The following is a 19,565-nucleotide window of genomic DNA, read 5'->3' on the forward strand; positions in this document are numbered from 1 at the left end:
TTTTATAAAGCCAAAAATAAAACTAGAAAAAGTAGATTAAAGATTGCAAAGGAGCCAGATGTGGTGGTACATGCCGTTAATCCCAGTGTCTTGGGAGGAGAATCACAAGTTCAAAGCCAGCCTCGGCAACTTAATGAGGCCCTAGTGAGACCCTGCCTCAAAAAAAAAAAAAAAAAAAATTAAAAGGGATTGGGATGTGGCTCAGTGTTTAAGCATCCTTAGGTTCAATCCTGGTCCCAAAACATATTAAAAAAAAAAAAAAAAAGCAAAGAAGAAAGAAAGAAAGAAAGGCAGGGGTGGATGGATGAGGTGGTGGTGGAGAGAATGGGATTTACAGAGTTCTGCATAATTTCATAGTTATTTTGATCTTCGTGCCTGATTTTAAATTTCTGTGAGCACCCTTATTTTGTTTTCATTTTGGTTGCTCACATGTGTGGATAATGAGTAAGTTTAGGCACACGTGGACGGCCTCCCTTTGGGGAGTCCAGCCAGTTATTGTGGTTTTTTTCTTGTGAAAAAATACACTAAAGATAATTTATGACTTTTAGGGATCATTCTAACTCCCCAGACCTCTTCTTGGGACTTAAAAATTGCCTCTCTGCACACACTGTCTCAAGCCTTGGCTGAAATGTTCCCATCCTCCAGTTAGCCGTCACTGAGCAGACTTCTCGACCCCACATCGCTCCTCACTGACTAACCTGATTCTGAGACAGGCAAGCTAGGTTTCAGTCTGCTGAGTTGAACAGACATACCAGAAAATTAGGAGTCAAAAAGTGGACCCAGTCTTCAGGGCTATGGAATGAAGCAATCTCCAGGAGATGGGAGGCTGGGAAGTCAGCTCAGCCTCCTGAGGCAGAAGGAACAAGGACGGCAAAATCAAACCCAGAATGACAGTCTGCCCTGTTCTGAAAATGAATTTGGTGCCTTCCCAGATGGTGGTGAGGGGGCAACACCTGTGTAGCATACTCGCTAAAGTAACCTAAAGTTATCTTCACCTTATTAGCATGATAAAAACCACACCCCAAGAGGAGACTAAGACGCAATGAGGCAGGCATTGCTTGAAGAGGCTTGATGAAGACAAACATGGGTGCAACTAAACCACCCCCTCCATGGGATAAAATCAAGGGAATGGGTTCCTGCCTACCTTTCAGATGCCATCTAACCTGAACACCATTGTCCTTTGAGCCAGCCTGACACTCTTGGTCAACACTACATCTCCCTCTTGCTTCTGCAGAAGCCCCCAGTGAAGAGCCTTGGTCCTGTTATACTGTCCATGTGCCTGATTATTCTGGAAGAGAGCACAAGAACCCATCATGCCTGGAATACTTTGGTGTCCAACACTCACCCCTCTTCAGAGATCCCAATGGTGAGCTCCAATGGCAGAGATAGTTGACCCGGACCTACCTTCAACTGACCAACCTTCAGCATTTAATTGAATAAGTGAGCAATTCAGCCTTGCTAGGGTGAATCATAAACATCACATTCCACCCTTGGCAAGTTGTCATTTATATACATCTCCATAAACTTACTAAATTTGAAAATAAAGATTTGCTGTATAACCTAACAACTCTGAATGGTGCCTTTATTAAAAAATGGTTATACAAGACAGTAGAATTCATTTTGATATATTTATATAAGTATGGAATATATCTTATTTTAACAGGATCCCATTCTTGTGGGTGTACACAATGGTGGGATTCACTATGTTGTATTCATAAATGGACATAGGAAAATTATTTCAGATGTATTCCACTGTCTTTCCTTTTCCTATTCTCCTGCCCTTCCCTTCATTGTCTTTGTCTAATCTACTTGAACTTCCATTCTTCTCCAACCCCCCTAACTGTGGGTTAGCTTCCACATATCAGTGAAAACATTTGACTTTTGGCTTTTGGGGACTGGCTTATTTCACTTAGCATGATAGGCTCCAGACTCATCCATTTACTGGCAAATGTCATTAAATCATTCTTCTTAATGGCTAAGTGATACTTCATTTGTGTGTGTGTGTGTGTGTATCTCACAGTTTTTTTTTTTTATCCATTCATCTGTTGAAGGGCAAGGGCACCTAGGTTGGTTCCATAGCTTAGCTTTTTGTGAATCATGCTACTATAAACATTGATGTGGCTACATCACTGTAGTATGCTGATTTTAAATCTTTTGGATATATACTCCATACCATTCTCTAGGGTGGTTGCACTAATTAGCAGTCCCACCAAAAATGTATAAGTACACCTTTTCCCCCACATTCTTGCCAACATTTATTATTAGTCTTGATAATTGCCATTCTGAATGGAATGAGATGAAATCTCAATGTAATTTAGATTTAATTTCCCTGATTGCTAGAGATATAAAACATTTTTTCCATGTATATATTGACAATTTGTATTTCTTCATTTGAGAAATGTCTCTAGTTCTTTTACCCATGTATTAATTGGGTTATTTGGTATTTTGGTGTTAAGTTTTTTAGTTGTTTATTCTCAATATTAATGCCCTATCTGAGGAGCAGGTGGCAAAGATATTCCATTATGTGGGATCTCTCTTCACAGTCTTGATTCCTTTTCGGGGCACAAGTTTTTAAATTTGATGTCATTCCGCTTATTAATTTTTATTTTATTTCTTGTACTTGAGGAGTCTCATTAAGGAAGTTGGCTCCTGTGTCAACATGTCAGAATGGTGGGCCTACATTTTGTTTTAGCAGGTGCAGGGTTTCTGGTCTAATTCCTAGGTCTTTGATCCACTTTGAGTTGAGTTTTGTGAAGGGTGAGGGATGGGGGTTAAATTTCAGTCTACTACATATGAATTTCCAGTTTTCCCAGCATCATTTGTTAGAAAGTGTATGTTTTCTCCAATGTATGTTTTTGGCACCTTTTTCTAGTATGAGATAACTGGATTTGTGTGGGTTTGCCTCTGTGTCTCCTACTGTATTCCATTGGTCTCAATGCCTGTTTTGGTGTCAATACCATCTCTAATATATCTCTGTAGTATAATATGAAGTCTGGTTTTGAAGCCTCCTGCTTTACTGTTTTTTTTTTTTTTTGCTAAGGATTGCTTTGGCTATTCTGGGTCTCTTATGTTTCCAAATGAATTTTATACGGCTTTTTCTAGTTCTGTGAAGAATGTCATTGGTATTTTCATGGGTTTACATTGATTCCATATAGTGCTTTTGGTGGTATGGGCATTTTTAGAAATTTAGTTTTTTTAAAAGTTTATAACAAAATGAGAAAATACATGCTGGAGACTTTAATCTTAAAACTCTGTTATATTTAAATTTTATATTAGATGTGTGCTCATATTATTACATTTATATCAATAGACAATAATATGTTAAGAAGAGGTACTGTCGGGCATGGTGGGGCATGCCTGTAATCACAACAGCTCGAGAGGCTGAGGCAGGAGGATTGCGAGTTGAAAGCCAGCCTCAGCAAAATCGAGGTGCTAAATGAAATCCAAAATAGGGCTGGGGATGTGGCTGAGTGGCTGGGTGCTCCTGACTTCAATCCCTGGTACCCTCTGCCCCCCAGAAAAAGAACAGATACTAGTAGAGTTGAGGAGGAGGATTGGGGCAGGGAGGAGTAGGACTGAAAAACAAAACAAATAAAGAATATATTAAGAAAATAACACTTATTTGAATAGCATTTATTCCCAGTGTACATCAATTTAAGTGCTACATTAAGCACTTAAAAACTAGTAAATTGGCAATCTCCTTGACAGATAAGGAACCCTGCTCTTAGAGAGGTTAGATAACTTGCTTAGGGCCATATGGCTTGTAAGTAGAAAGGCCACGAGGATTGGCCCTATGGCAACCTTGTTCCCTCAGGCCATATTTTATAATTACTTGTTAGCACATTGTTTCTCAGAACATGTTTAATCCCGTGATAGAAGCAGGCCCACAGCCTATCAGGAACCAGGCAACTTATACAACCCAGTTCACTTACATATGTTCCAATTCACTTTTTATCTTGCTCCCATGTATATCCTGAGCTCCAACTATGCCAAGAAAGCGCTGAGTAAAACACAGATCGCAGAACATTAATACACAAAGCTTGTCTCATCATCTGCCTTTGACAATATTAATTCTGCTTATCCAAGAACATGGGAGGTCTTCCAATCTTCCAAGGTCTTCTTCAATTTCTTTCTTTCGAATTTCACAGATTTCATTGAAGAGATCTTCCGCCTATTTTCCCCAGAAGATAAGGCAAAGCCAGTGGATGATGTTCACTCCTCCCTTTGATATTCTATGACCTTCATAGTGTGAAAACCTACCTGTGCAGAGCTTAGGTGTAGCCATTTCAGAGGGACAAGAAAGATGAGGTCCTTCCCTTTAATTTTAGGCCAAAGAGGGAAAATAGGCAAGTAGACAGTTAAGTATAATTTTCACAGACAGCAGAAAGTGCAAAAAGGAAATAAAGATGCTGTCACCAGAGAGGACCTGCTTGAACAGGGCAATATGGGAAGGCTTCTAGTTGGAGAGGATGTTTAAGGTGAACCTGGAAGGATGATACGGTCTGAGGGGGTGAAGAGTCATGGAAGAGCACTCTGGGGCAGGGAAGCCAGCACAAAGGCTCTGGGGTGGGAAGGCTCTTGATGTCTTTTAGGAGCTGCCCATGAGGAGACAATCATCTGAGAACAGGTTGAAACGACCAAAGGGGGGTCTGCAGGACAGATGCTAAACTAAATAAATAAACTCAAGTAGTAGAAAATGAGGAGTTAGATTTGATATGATGCCCTTGACTCTGACACTTCTTTTGTGACTTTGAGAAAATCAATTAGCATCTGTGTGCACTAGTTCTCTTGTCTGTAAAATAACATTAGCAACACCTGGTAAACTGAGGCACAGGTATGCTTTGCAAAGTCTAAGCACTGTACAGATATTTGTGAAGCTTCTCTGTGTGCCAGCACTGCGCAGGGTGCTGAGGTGAAGGAACCTCACTTTCTCAGACTAGCTCTGTCTGTCATGCCAGGGAGAAGAGGAGGTACAGAACGTCCCCAGCTGATAAAAACAGAAACAAAAACAAAAACATGAGAGTTCTTTTCGTGCCTTTCATCAGTTGAGAAAAGTAGCAAACATTTAGTTTTCAAAAATGTTTGGCTGGAATATTCAGCCTTCGTATATGAATAATTGTGAGAAATGTAAAATGGCATCACCATCAAACTCAACTTTATGAGAATTCTGAAAGTAGGAAGGGCCTGGGGTAAACTATGCACAAGAGTACCTGTTCCAAGCTGCCACCTCAGGATCCATGGCCTCTTCCTCTGCTTACCTTCACTTTTAAACTGAAACCAGGAAGCACCCAGAAACATTAAGAAATATCAACTTATATTTTAAAATGTGGCATCCAAACATTAAATTTGTTGAAAGACTGAAAGAATAAGAAGGATGATGAGCTAACCAGTCCTAAGTTACTCCCTCTCTCACTCATCAAATCAGAAAGTATTAACTGGGCATCATCAGTATGTGCGGGTCTCTTCCTCATGCTATGGGGAAAATCAGGAAACACAATGTCTAGTTACAACCCTCTAGGAGTCTTTGGTTGGGGTGCACATAAAGAAAAAAGATTGCAAAAATATTTACTGGTGAGAAATCTTCACATGCCAAACACAGTTTGACTGACACCTCAGATCACACCGCACATGTAGCTCTGTATTCTGCTCTTGTCACTTATTTTGTAATCATTGTTCATATCCTGCTAAATTCTCCATCAGAATCATTTTCAGTGACAAGGATCTAGCCTCATGGTTGGCCCTGTACCTTCTCACAAAGGGTCCTTGTGTAGAGAATCTTGCATTTGTGCCAATATGTGGAGTAGATCATCTGCCATGTGTTTGTGCTACATGGAAACACTGAATGAACATGGTGGACAAGAAATACTCCCTGCAATGTTGGGGCATGCCCTAGAACTGTCCCTCCAGTTAATTATTAAATTCACTTTAAGGGTCAACAGCAATGTCTTTGGGTCTCAATGGCCTGGGATAGAATCCTGGCTGTGCTTTGGACCAGCTGGTTGAACCTGGGCAAGAAGCTAAGCCCTTTCTTCCTTAGGTTTCCCATCTGTACTATGAGATGTTTTGTTTTTAAAAACTGTTTTTAGGCTTGTTGGGAAAGAAAGCAGGTAAAGATTTGATCATTACCCTGAACACCAAGTGCTCACTACTCTAAGACCTAAGAATGGAAAGGAATGAGGAAAATGAGGAAAAAGTTGAGAGAAATGTGGTGTGAATAGTTACATGCTCCTCTGCCCTTGGGTGCTGAGAGGACACAGGATCAGAGGACAAAGAGAAGAACTCTGCCTCTTCTTGATTAATGAATCACCCGTCATGATGTCAGGCAATGAAGGAGGTGGTGGAAAAAAACATGTGGATGAGTGAAGGGGTCAGGCCAGAAGGAACCTTGCAGCTGCTGGGAGAGCCAGCTTCCCCCGGATTCTTCCTGAAGTATCTTGTGCTTTACTCTCTGAATCCTGCATGTTTGGTTTGATCTTGGAGAATTATGAGAAGTGAGAGTAAGGGTCTTCAAGATGTGAACCTTCCCTAATTCCCCATGGTGTGTTGGAGACTGATCTTCCAGAGGCCACCCACCCTCAGGTGGTCTCCTATTCCTTCCCCGACACCCTGTTCTTCTTAGTGTTTTCCTCACCTGGTGGACATTTCATTGCTCCACTATAGCTTTATCCCATTTTCCTATACTGATGTCATTTTCTTCATTTACTCACAAGACATCGAGGCTGAGAAATTTTCTTGAAATTGTTGAAAGACTGAAAGAATGAGTTGCACTCAAGAGTAATTGGGAAAAAGGATTAATAGCCTTCTTACAAGGAAGACACTGAACTCAGAGAGGATAAGTTGCCAGGCCTCAGTCTCCGGAGTCCCACTGCAGTGCTCCACTCAGAGCGTGGTCACTCTCTATACGGTGGATAAGGAGAGACTCAGGGAATATTTCTGAAGCAGCTGGGACTCACACACTGGAGTTGAACAGTTGGGCTCAGATTTGGTTGCCAATAAGAAAGGATTCTAATCCCACCACCCACTTTCTTTGATCATTTTCCTCTGAACACCTCATGTGACGTCTTTGGAATAATAATTTTTTCATCAAACTGAATGTTTGATGGATTAGGCTAGGAATTTCTTCAAGTGTGAGTTATTGTGTCTTCTTTACATAGCTTGACCCACTAACTACTTCCTAGCCCATAGTTGGTACTCAAAACATATTTGTGTGCAATAAGGAGTAGGGAAAGTGAGTCTGTGCATGGCCTTTGCCTCTATCAACTGATAAGACTTTGACCTCACTGTTTCCCAAGGTGGATCTTTCAGGTTAATCAATTCTAGAGTCAGGTCAATTTCTGTCTCACCCTGCTCCCTCCCACCTGTGGGTAGAGCAATCATCCCAGACTTAGGCAGGGCTGGTCAGGGTATCTTAGTGACTGTGAGGGACAGTGAGTGATATAGAAGCTTCTGCACCATGAGTGTGTTAGCACTGAACCCCATCATTTGTTTTGAAGGCTCTTTTCCTCTGAGCATTCAAAGCAGGTGATGGGGGTCAGTGCTAAGCCTTCCATTTACCTCTCTGTAATAATAAACTTTTCATTATTAAATAATGACAACAGCACAACACAGCCACACCTACTAAATGTTAGATTAGTTACCTCTGAAATTCTCAAAGTCTGCATTCAGGTCTGTTCTTTAAGCAGCTCTGGAATGCAACTAGCATGCAGCCTAGCACATAGTTGGTGCCCAACAAGAATATGTCATCAGTATGGAGAAGGGGAAATTGGTGTGTGCATGGCTATTGCCTCTGTCCACTGATAAGGTTTTGACCTCACTGTTTCCCAAGGTGAAACTTTCAGGTTAATCAATTCTGTACACTGAGACCAAGCCCTGCCCACACAGTTCACTCTACCACAAGTGGGTGGGACGTTCCTTCCAGACTTAATCAGTGACAAAGGGACAGTGAGTAATACAGAAACTTCTGCACCATGAGCATGTCTTCACTGAGCCTCACCAGATTCCCGGGCAGCATCTCTGGGCTCCTCCAAGTGGCCTCGCTGCTCAGCTTGCTTCTGCTGCTGTTCAAGGCAGCCCAGTTCCTCCTGCGCAGGCAATGGCTGCTCAAAGCCCTTCAGCAGTTTCCATCTCCACCATCCCACTGGTTCTTTGGCCACAAGGTAGGAAGAAATGGGAAGGGGAGTAGGAGGGAAGGGAGACTGCAGCCCAAAGACTGGCCAGGAAGTGCACAGGACAAAGCCAGTTGCAGGCAGGACAAAGCCTATTGCATGCTCTAGGCATCTGAGGAACACTCAGATTACCTCTCAGGCTTGGCCCTTTCCAGCACCAGGAGCTCACTCCTTTAAAAGAAGCCTGTCTTGCTGTTACTCACCTCTGTCACTCTATCACCATGCAGATCTGACATCTGTCCTTGCAGCCTGGCACCTTAGAGGACTGTTGTTTGTTCTTCCTGAGTCTTTTCTTCTCAAGGCCAAGAACACCTAGACTCCTCAAAGATCCTCCATCTCAGAACCAGCCTTCTACAATCTTTCCTGCCCCACTCATAGACTAGGATACTCTTTGTCTGGTCCTGTGTTTGCTCTGAAACACGGATATCAGTGTGATGGTGTCACTATCCTGAGGAGATCATTGTGGGATAACAAAGGGCAAGAATATCAGGATGTGTCAGGACACAGGGAATCAGCTACCTCTGCTCAGGTGGAGGGACCAAATGGATAGGTTTGCCCCCAACTGAGGATGTTTCTAGAATGTGTGTTTTGAGGGGCAAATATATGTCATGGGTATAGGAGACAGGAATGGCAGCACATTTTTTTTTTTTTTTTTTGCTGGTGAGGGTGACTGGTTTTAGTGTTAACCTCCAAACAAGATTTGTTTATCTCTCCTTCAAAGCACCTTGCATGTGAGGTCTTTGGATTGGGCACACCAACACGGTCTTGTACCCCAGTGCCCAGAGCAAAGCCTTGCACCTTGTGTAGAGTCAGAGGAAGGAGAGAAAGGAAGAGCCTGAGGGCAGTGGAGGGAGGGGGTCAACTTCCTGCACTTCCAGCCCTGAGGGAGCACACAGAGCATGAAAAAGGGCAGCAGGGAGAGAAGCTCTGCTAGGGATTGTGCTCTGAACACACTCAAGAGGAGGTGGAGGATGTCCACACAGACAGCTGAGGCTCTGACCCCCACAGCTCTGCTGAGGCACACAGCTCTACTCTCCAGGGCCACAGGATCCAGCTTAGGGCAGCACACGTAGGTCAGCAGAAACAGCTCCAAAATCCTGAGTTCTGCTGAAAGATCCAGAAATACGTCCTGATGGTTATGCTGCCCTTCACTACAGTCCCTAAGCCAGAAATAAAAGATGATTTTTAAAACATTGTCTTTCCCCTAATATCAGATCCCAAAGGACCAGGAGCTACAATACATTCTGAAGTGGGTTAACGAGTTCCCGTGTGCCTTCCCACAATGGCTGTGGGGCAGCAAAGTGCGCGTCCTCCTCTATGATCCTGAATACATGAAGGCGATTCTGGGGAGATCAGGTGAGAGTGAACCCCCTCTCAGCAGGTTCAGTTTTTCTCTTTTGAAATCATATCTGGGTCTCTGAAAGTCCAGGCAAATTGGGAATTCATAAGTCGATGTGAATAATCTACCTACTGCTTTCCCTGGATACACCTACTACATGGGCAATAGTACTTACTTCATAGTGGACATTAAAATAGCTTGTGGCACTATTTTTTTGTCTTTTTCCTGTCTTTTTTAAAAACGAATTGAGATAATCAGTGAGGTATATGAGTTGTATCTATTGAGGTGATTTGTTAGGTATATTGACTGTATCTGAGAATCAAACTTCATATCCAAGTGACCTTGGTTTGAAACCTCCAATTTCCCCCGTTTAGATAATAAGCTCTCTAAGCCATCACTCATTGTTAAAACACCCCAAGGCTCAATCATATTCTGTGGCATTGAGAACAGCTTCTTATTGTAGTCGTGCTGGTCCAAGGAGCCTGTCTTCCTGAGCCATTTTACTGTCTCAACAGAGACAGAATGGGATGGGAGGCAGTGGGAGGTGACATGGGACAAAATGCCAATTGATAGTCATCAGTCACTTATGACAGCCCACGGCCTCAATCACAATTGCCCTTGGTCTGTATTATTTGTTTGCTGTTTGTAACTAATCCCATTACTTAATTTTCAGATCCAAAAGCTCAGAGTATATACAGACTTGTGGCTCCCTGGATTGGTATGTACATCTAAGAGTGGGCACTCTGAAATTAAGGTTGGCAAAATCTCTCTCTCTGATTCACAGAGGACAAGAGTTGATGAGCCACTACTGTGATTGTCCCTAAATGAAGCTTCATTTCTTTTAATCTATCCAGAACCCCATCCCTTCTGCAAGCTCTTGTGAGTCCTCCTGAGGCTCACTCCTTCCATGTCTCCTTCTAGATACCTCCAAACAGTCTCAGCCTGACATGGACTTGGGTACCTCTTTTTCCTGCCCACAAATCCTTTCTGCTTCTTCTTTGCAGCTGTCATAATCACATCAGATACACCAGCCCAACTGGGAAATTCATATTCCCAAAAAGTTCCAGTCATTACTGTCTTTGTCCAAAGAAATTCTGCCCTCTGGGTTCTCTCCCCCAAGAGTTCCACTATTTGTCTATCTTAAATTGTCCCCACTCTCCATCTCTCATTGCCCACTGACTGATGCACACAACCATATATGACCCAGGGTACGGTTTGCTCCTGTTGAATGGGGAGACATGGTTCCAGCACCGCCGGATGTTGACCCCAGCCTTCCACTATGACATCCTGAAGCCCTACGTGGGAATCACAGCTGACTCTGTCAGAGTGATGCTGGTGAGTCTCTCTCTTTCATTCCCATTCACTCACTCAAGGCCCACACTCAGATTCCACAGCCTAACAGCCATCAAAAACAGTCACATGGAACAACAATCTCAGGCCATTACTGTGAGAGTCAGTTCTTCAAAAGTTGAAGGAGCAGAGTGGACCCGAAAGCAGGATATAGTCACTTCCTTATGGTCCAAGGCAGACAGCATCATGGTGGATATAGACTCCTCTTCATACTTCCAAGTTTTCAGCACAGTGAACTGCAGGAGGAGTTGATCCAGCTTAGCACTGCCGATCCTGGGGTAGGATTCTCTCAGGGTGGAGTTGAGGGCTTCCATGTGGACTTGAGTGACCCATGTATTGATATGGACACCAGGTCCACATCTCACAGTGAACCTGCCCCTCCATCACATCCATCTGAACTCAGATGAATGATCTGACAGTGCTCAGCAACTTTTCTTTTTTTATTGGTTGTTGAAAACATTACAATGCTCTTGACATATCATATTTCATACATTTGATTCCAGAGGGTTATGAACTCCCATTTTTACCACGTATACAGATTGCAGATTCACATTGGTTACACATCCACGTTTATACATACTGCCATACTAGTGTTTGTTGTATTTTGTTGCCTTTCCTATCCCCTTCCTATACCCCCTCCCCTCCCCTCCCCTCCCATCTTCTCTCTCTACTCCATCTACTGTAATTCATTTCTCTCTGTTGTTTTTTCCCTTTCCCCTCACATCCTCTTATATGTAATTTTGTATAACAATGAGGGTCTCCTTCCATTTCCATGCAATTCCCCTTCTCTTTCCCTTTCCCAACCACCTTCATCCCTTTTTAAAGGTAATCTTCTTCTCATGCTCTTCCTCCCTGTTCTGTTTTGAGTTGCCCTCCTTATATCAAAGAAGACATTTGGCATTTGTTTTTTAGGGATTGGCTAGCTTCACTTAGCATAATCTGCTCTAGTGCCATCCATTTCCCTGCAAATGCCATGATTTGTTATTTTTTAATGCTGAGTAATATTCCATTGTGTATAAATGCCACATTTTTTTAATCCATTCATCTATTGAAGGGCATCTAGGTTGGTTCCACAGTCTAGCTATTGTGAATTGTGCTGCTATGAACATTGATGTAGCTGTATCCCTATAGTACGCTCTTTTTAGGTCTTTGGGGAATAGTCCGAGAAGGGGAATAGCAGGGTCGAATGGTGGTTCCATTCCCAGCTTTCCAAGGAATCTCCATACTGCTTTTCACATTGGCTGCACCAATTTGCAGTCCCACCAGCAATGTATAAGTGTACCCTTTTCCCCACATCCTCGCCAGCACTTGTTGTTGTTTGACTTCATAATGGCTGCCATTCTTACTGGAGTGAGATGGTATCTTAGCATGGTTTTAATTTGCATTTCTCTGATTTCAGCAACTTTTCTTGAAGGATAATGAAAAGAATTATTTCCAATATGTGGCTCGTGAGTCCCAGAGGTTCAATTTGCTTAACATTATCTTGTCCTCATATTTGGTATTCTGTTAGTTTTTAAGTTTAGGTCATGAATTTGAAACCTAAAGAGTGTCTCAGGGGCTTTCATCAATCGAATGGTCAGAAGTGATTGCCTAAAATTCTAAATTTAATAATCTATTATGTAAATGTTTGTTTCATTTTGTAATACAAATTTCTGAGAAAGAGGCAGCAGAATACAAATATTTGCTTGAACTCTTCATTTGCGAAAATTCATGTGACCCTGAGATTCAGGAAAGAATACTTGGAGATGCAGGGAAAGAGAGTAACCTAGTTAGCACAGGCCTTCTGAGGAACTGAATAGGGTAATGACCTTCTTCCTCCCCAGGACAAATGGGAGCAGCTTATTGGACAGGACTCCCTAGAGATTTTTCAGCATGTCTCCCTGATGACCCTGGACACCATCATGAAGTGTGCCTTCAGCCATCAGGGCAGTATCCAGCTGGAGAGGTCAGTGCCAAACTGACCTCTTGTTCTAACTAACTGGTATAAATTTACCCCAGAGTCAGTGATGCCTCTTGAATGCTCATAAATAAAATGGGAGATTCTTATCCTGCTCCTAGGCCAAGCCCTGATCCCTGACCAGACCCAAACACGCCCCAGCCATAGGTCCTTGGTTCCTGCATGGGGTAGAAGTCTGGTTATCATGCCATCTTCTAAAGTCCCAAAGCTCATAAGAGATGTAACACAGATACAAGGGGTACCTCAGTGTTGTCTGTCCACAGCATTAAAGGAATCTCCCAATAGAACCCACACTGCTTCCAGTCACGTGGCTCCACAATCCAATCTGTTCTGCAATCTCTCCATCAGGAATTCCAAGTCCTACATTCAGGCTGTTGGGGATCTGAACTACCTGTTTTTTTCTCGTATGAGGAATGTCTTTCACCAGAACGACACCATCTACAGACAGACCTCTGATGGCCGCTTGTTCCACCATGCCTGCCAGCTTGCCCATGAGCACACAGGTTCTGTCTCTAATCCTGTCTACTTTCCTTTACCAGGTTCAGTCTAAGAGGTAGGGCCATGGCCCCTGAGACAGAGGCAGTGCACCTGCTAACCATGGAAAGAAACTAGGACACCCTTATGTTGGCACTATCCTACTGCAAGTGTTAGGAGCTGAGATGTTAGTGTGTCAGGTACAGCACAATACCAGTATCATCACTTAAGTGTGTTGAATGAGACCTATCCCACCAGCATTCAACAGGGACTCCCATGGAAGGTCGGCCTGCATCAGATGGTGCTAGACTCCCACACACCCACTCACCTGTGCATCCTGAGCTCCACAGGACACCCAGATTGTCATGGGGTAAAATGGCTTATTAGGGGTTGCTGTAGCTGTGTTTTCTACCTGGTAACTCCTATCCTGGGACAGATCAAGTGATCGGGCAAAGGAAGGCTCAGCTGCAGAATGAGGGAGAGCTGGAGAAGATCAGGCAGAAGAGGCACTTGGATTTCTTGGACATCCTTCTGTGTGCCAAAGTGAGTATGTGGTGGGTGGAAAAACCAGAGGCTTTGCCTAGGAGAGGGAGGGACAAACCCTGCTCTCTCATCCATGGCCTCCCCAGATGGAGAATGGGAGCAGCCTGTCTGATGAGGACCTGCGTGCCGAGGTGGACACCTTCATGTTTGAGGGCCATGACACCACAGCCAGTGGTATCTCCTGGATCTTCTATGCTCTGGCTGCACACCCTGAGCATCAGAAGAAGTGCAGGGAGGAGGTCCAGAGCCTCCTGGGGGACGGAGCCTCCATCACCTGGTGAGTGAGAGCTCAAGAGGTGGGAGAGCCCTGCCTCTGGTAGGGACAAGGTGCTGGTCTTCCTGGGCCCTGCCTTCCCCTCAGGATGGCCTTCACCTCAGGGACCACATGGACCAGATGCCCTACACCACCATGTGCATCAAGGAGGCCCTGAGGATCTACCCACCAGTACCAAATGTGAGCAGAGATCTCAGTAAACCTATCACTTTCCCTGATGGACGCTCCCTACCCAAAGGTATGACCTTTCTATACTTACCTATTCACTCTCTAAGGAAACAATGGATGAGAGATCCACCTGATTTTTAGTTTTTATTAACTTTTCTCAGTCTCCCTTTCCTCCTCTATAGAAAGCATAGTTACTCTGAAATTTTGATGAGTCTTACGAAATGCGGGATTTGGAGCTTGAAATCAGAAAAAAATTCTATAAAAAAATGTCAACCTCTAGATTAATATCAGCCTCCAGATATTATCCTTGTGATTATCAGTACTTGAGAAGAGCAGGGTAGAGAAAGAATCATACAGAGTTGAGAAGATATATATATATATATATATATATATATATATATATATATATATATTAATGCCTCAAGGCAAATGAAAGAGATCATGAAAGCCCATGTTACAAGTCAATGTGGTCCTTGGAATGTAAGGATTGGTCAGGATCATAGAAGGGAGAAGCTGATATTCCTGCCCTGTTAGGAAGCCACCCATTGGCTCACCCACCATTGTGTCTGACCATTGCTCTGGCACATGCCAGCTATGTGAATATGAGAAAGATAACCTCACTGAGACTCCAGTATCTCATATGAAAATGGGTGTAGACCAGTGTATTCTGAAGGGCACTCATGAGGGTTGGTTGAGAGCATGTCTACTCTCCACAGTTTCATGGAAGGTATTGGATGGCTGTGTGTTGTCACTTCATTTGGTGTAAGCAGTGAGTCTCCAATATTTTCTTGTTCTTATTCCTAGGCTCACAGTTTTCTTTCCTTACTGTAAAATCATTCTACTCAAAGTGACGATTTCGGGACCCATGCAACTTATGTGTGCATGTTTTCTGCTGTTTGAGAGACCAGACCTATAGCCCAGTAGGGTAATTAGTCATCTGTCTCCTAACTGTCCCACAGGTTTCATGGTCACACTCTCCATTTATGGCCTTCATCACAATCCGAAGGTGTGGCCAAACCCAGAGGTAGGAGGCCTTGTGGGGAGGGAAGGGGATGATTTGTCATGACCAAACCCTCTTCTTGCTCCCACATCTGTGGATCATGTCCCACCATGATTGGAAAGCAGGGACTTGATCCCAACTTGTCCTGGCCCTGCTGCTCTCTCTGCAGGTGTTTGATCCTTCTCGATTTGCACCTGGATCTTCTCGACACAGCCACTCCTTCCTGCCCTTCTCAGGAGGATCAAGGTGAGATGTCCCCTGAGTGCCAGTGGGGTGGGGAGAACGGAGAGTCTCTGTTCAAGACCCAATATTTTGATTCCCTAGTGTTTTTTAGGCTTCTTCACGTAGGCCCTTGTTTGTTGGCTTTTGTGGGTATAAGTTGTTGTGTGTTTGTGCCTGTGCCCCAAAGACAGGACACACTGTGGAGAGTTTGACCCACTGCCCTACCCAAAGGCCAACCATCTGGTGAGTTAAACACCAAAATAATAGAGGTTTGGACCACAAGTTTCATTGTGTCTTGGTGTTTTATTCGTTTGGATTATGAATTTTCAGAATTAGATTTGCATATACAATTTACATTTCAGGTGCTTGGTTTCCTCAATTCTCAAGTATCTTAAGAGGTAGATTTCTCTTTCTTCCACATTTTCTATGAACTCATCCCTTTTCTGCTTAATTCCTCAGTGGGCACTTGATGAATCATTGAAATATTCCCATATATTTAGAATTACACCTTGTTGTTCTTTTTTTTTTGATTTGTTCTCATTTTTTTTAAAAAATTTTTTATTGTTGGCTGTTCAAAACATTACATAGTTCTTGATATATCATATTTCACAATTTGATTCAAGTGGGTTATGAGCTCCCATTTTTACCCCATATACAGATTGCAGAATCACATCAGTTACACATCCATTGATTTACATATTGCCATTGATTTACATATTGTTGTTGTTCTTACTGTAAAGCTGTCCGTATAGAGTTTGCAGTCTGTTGTACAGGGGTGGACACCAATGAGTGTGATTTCAAGAAGTTTTGGCTTCTGCCCTCCAATTTTTGGTCTCATATTAATATTCACCATGGGTGTTCATGTTCCCAGTCAGCAAAATTCTACATTTGGAGAGGGATCTCTACACAAAATCCATGGTATAGGATGAGAAAGCTAAACGCCTCAGAGAAAACTCACTATTCAGGCAACACAGAGCACATACTGTCGTACACTCAAAAACACACCTGAAGTTGCAGTTGAGCTGGACAGGCCATGCCAAAGGGGCTGTTATGAAAGCCCGGCAAGGCTACAGGAATCAGCCTGTGAAATACACATTACCATAAACCTACTAAATTGATTAGTAGGATGGTGTTTCTGAGTCAAATATCTGTGAATTTTACAATGCTGAATCAAATTTCATAGAACAGGCATAAAATAAAGTTGTCCATGGAGAAATCATATATCTTAGATAAAATTTATTCTGGAATTGATAACTTCCTATTAGATACTGGCTACAAATTATGGCACTTACATTGGAGGACAGGAGACTATAAGGTAGCTCAGTTACTAGGTAGGAATTCTCTGTGTGTCCAAATGCATTTCATTTTTACAGTTCAATTAATCTAAGTTATATGAAAGTATTAAAAAATTGTGTGTCTCTGTGCCAAGTCCTGTGCTCTGAGGCAAGTGTCTGCTCTCTGTTCAGTGAGAACAGAAAGGTGTTGTTCAGAATCAGACAACTGCAATTGAGACAAATATCACTCTTTCCATAATTTTTTCACTTTCTCATCACTCATTGAACATGATGCAAGTTTCTTTGTCCCTGGCACTGTTGGAGGCCATTGGTTGTGGTGATTACTTGAATAAAACACTGATGGTAGCTTGGGAGAGAGAGGGACAGCCAGCAGAGGGTTAAGGGTCATCTGGCCATTGTCCTGAGCCTTGAGGATGTTCAGGCAGAGTAGAAGGAGGACATCCTCAGCAACCTCAAGAATATGAGCGGAAGCAGGAAGTGGGGCTGGACAGGTGAGAGGTGGGTGAGGCAGTAGCCCACAGAGGGTGTGCAGGGAGGTGAGGCCTTGGATACTGCCCTTACTGGTGGAGGGCATGGGAGTAAGGAGGGAGGGGAGTCAGGGAGACCAGTGAAGCCAGGAAGAAGAGACTGAAGATGGCAAGAGGGATATTTCTGGAGTACAAGTCTAGAGATGCTGGTGGATGCAGGCTGGAGCCTGACCACTGGGTGGGAGGCAGATGGAATCAGAGCAAACAGATCCCCAGCACAATGTCCTAATAAGATGATTCTGACATCTGATTCTGCCATCAGAATCCTTTGACGCCAGAGATATGATCGCGGGGAGTGTGGTCCACACATTCCCATGCAGTCCAGACCAGTGATAACCACACTGATGAATCCGAAACCATCAGTAGAGAGACTCAACTAGCCAATGACTTATTCTTAAAATGGAAAGTGTTATTAGAGTTGATTGTTCAGTGTGCTAGCCTTACCTTACCTTAGCAGAGATTTCATGTCTATGAATGTAGAAGTGGGATCAGAGCTTTCCATAGATGAGTAGGGCCTTGTCAAAGGGCAGGAGAGTGTGAATCCAGGCTAGAAGCAGAGGTGTTTGCCACCTCTAATTAAAGGAGGTTTCTGAATCTTTGCTCTTATCAGGAGCACAGGGTTCAAGGCCTCCCTAGCTCAGAGTGGGGCCTGAGACCACTTTCTTTGTCTCTGCCTGGTTCAGGAACTGCATTGGGAAACAATTTGCCATGAATGAGCTGAAAGTGGCCGTGGCCCTTACTCTACTTCGTTTTGAGCTACTACCAGATCCCACCAGGGTCCCTGTACCCATGTTACTCCCTGTGATGAAGTCCAAGAATGGAATCCACCTGCATCTCAGGAAGCTCCAATAATTCTGGTGGAAGAGAGGACATGTCTGCAGGCCAGCTGCTTGACATTTTGTGTTTCTGTCACCTGTTCTTGTACGCCTTCCATTGCCCCCAAACTGCTTTCAATCTTTTAATCTGCCCTTCTCCCACATGCCCGCTCTCCTGCCTCCTGTCCTATCTGTTGGCCCTCTGTCTCTCACCTAACCCCAGGCTCCCTACCTGCTTCTTTTTCTATCTGTCTCTCACCTGCCTGTATCTCTATCCCCTGGTCACCTGCCTGCCCACCACCCTGTCTGTCCTTTACCAATCATTTTCCCTTGTGCTGCTTGTCTGTCCATCTGAGTTTACTACTGTTCTATAAAAAATGACAACAACCTCAGTTGGCTTTGTATGACAGAAATGTAGTTCCTTTCGGTTCTGAAGATCAGAGTTCTAACACGGATCCATTGTGGTGTACCCAAGGTCATTGGAGTACCACAGCACATCCAGGGCCATTGGTGTGCCTCTTCCTTTTGTCATTTCCATTACTTGGAGCTGCATTGCTGGGCTTCAGGACCCATGGTCAAAATTCAAATCCTGCAACACCTTTAAATCTCTCTACTTCTGTCTTCACATCAAATCTTTATCATAAGGACCTTTTTGATAACAATGTGCCCACTGTGTTATTAAGACATGATCATAGTTCTCCCAGGGAGTTGAGGATGTGTACATAAATGAGCCATTATTCATCTTAGCACACTTCCTTCCTGATTGTCACCCAGTCTGTCCATGTATATCTCTCCTGAAAATCTATTATATAAACCTTTTCTTCTCTCCCTCCTGCAATAAAGTTCACAAATTTTTATGAAGTGTCTGCCTTCCCTTGAAAGGAAATGGAGAGAAAAGAGATGGATGAATGGGAAAAAAGAAGAAACAGGTACCTTCTGATGAAGTGGCACCCCCTTTCTCCACAGAAAAGCCCTCTTCACCATGGCTGATATTAGGAGTGTCAGCAAACAAATCTCTGCAAAAGAGTCCAATGTAGATAAACTTCCTATTTTCGTGTCGCCCTGTTTTACTTGGCCTCTGGCTGGGAAGATACCAGCACTCCAGGTGCTGGACACCCCCTTAGTAGTTTTTCACAAACAAATCCAGTATAGTACTTTGTAGAACTGTGCAAACAAGACCTCTGGCCTTGATCTGGGCTTCACAGAGATGTCTATATTTTTAAGAGAAGTTACCAATTGGGCTCCATGGTAACAGCTGGAAGGGGGAGGAAAGAAAGGGGAGAAGCTCTCCCCTTCTCAGGTGTTGAAGGGTTAACTTGCCCAGAACAGTGAAAGAAAAAGCTGCTTTTACGTGAACTTCTGCAGACTGTGAACTTCTGAGCCCCTCCCCTTACATGCTGGGTATAAAACTCTGAAACTCCCTGAACTCGGGGTTC

General features: G+C 43.5%; 1 protein-coding gene across 2 annotated transcripts; it reads left to right on the top strand.

Moving 5' to 3' along the window:
- The first annotated feature begins 7,925 nt into the window (after positions 1-7,925).
- LOC124109785 (cytochrome P450 4A11) lies at positions 7,926-18,986 on the top strand. 2 transcript variants are annotated; one of them, XM_046468562.2, is made up of 12 exons: positions 7,926-8,156; positions 9,380-9,521; positions 10,178-10,222; positions 10,712-10,839; positions 12,678-12,799; positions 13,160-13,314; positions 13,722-13,828; positions 13,915-14,105; positions 14,207-14,340; positions 15,230-15,294; positions 15,440-15,516; positions 17,998-18,986. In XM_046468562.2, exons 1-12 carry the CDS (start codon positions 7,968-7,970, stop codon positions 18,164-18,166), a joined length of 1,524 nt encoding a protein of 507 aa, XP_046324518.1. In that variant the 5' UTR covers positions 7,926-7,967; the 3' UTR covers positions 18,167-18,986. The 2 variants fall into 2 exon arrangements, with proteins under 2 accessions (XP_046324518.1, XP_046324521.1); XM_046468565.2 differs by lacking the exon at positions 17,998-18,986 and adding an exon at positions 15,680-15,983.
- The last annotated feature ends 579 nt before the right edge of the window (positions 18,987-19,565 follow it).

The sequence above is a fragment of the Marmota monax genome, unplaced genomic scaffold (genome assembly GCF_021218885.2).
Source record: "Marmota monax isolate L192 unplaced genomic scaffold, Marmota_monax_Labrador192_F-V1.1 WCK01_AAM20220418_F8-fsc00008, whole genome shotgun sequence".
Classification (NCBI taxonomy): Eukaryota; Metazoa; Chordata; class Mammalia; order Rodentia; family Sciuridae; genus Marmota; species Marmota monax.

What these genes read in the sequence shown, in the direction of transcription:
- LOC124109785 (XM_046468562.2), top strand. Translation starts at nt 7,968, where the DNA reads ATGAGCATGTCTTCACTGAGCCTCACCAGATTCCCGGGCAGCATCTCT. An exon ending in GACGGAGCCTCCATCACCTG is followed by an intron (nt 14,106 to 14,206) that starts GTGAGTGAGAGC and finishes CCTTCACCTCAG; the next exon opens with GGACCACATGGACCAGATGC. An exon ending in CCCTTCTCAGGAGGATCAAG is followed by an intron (nt 15,517 to 17,997) that starts GTGAGATGTCCC and finishes TGCCTGGTTCAG; the next exon opens with GAACTGCATTGGGAAACAAT.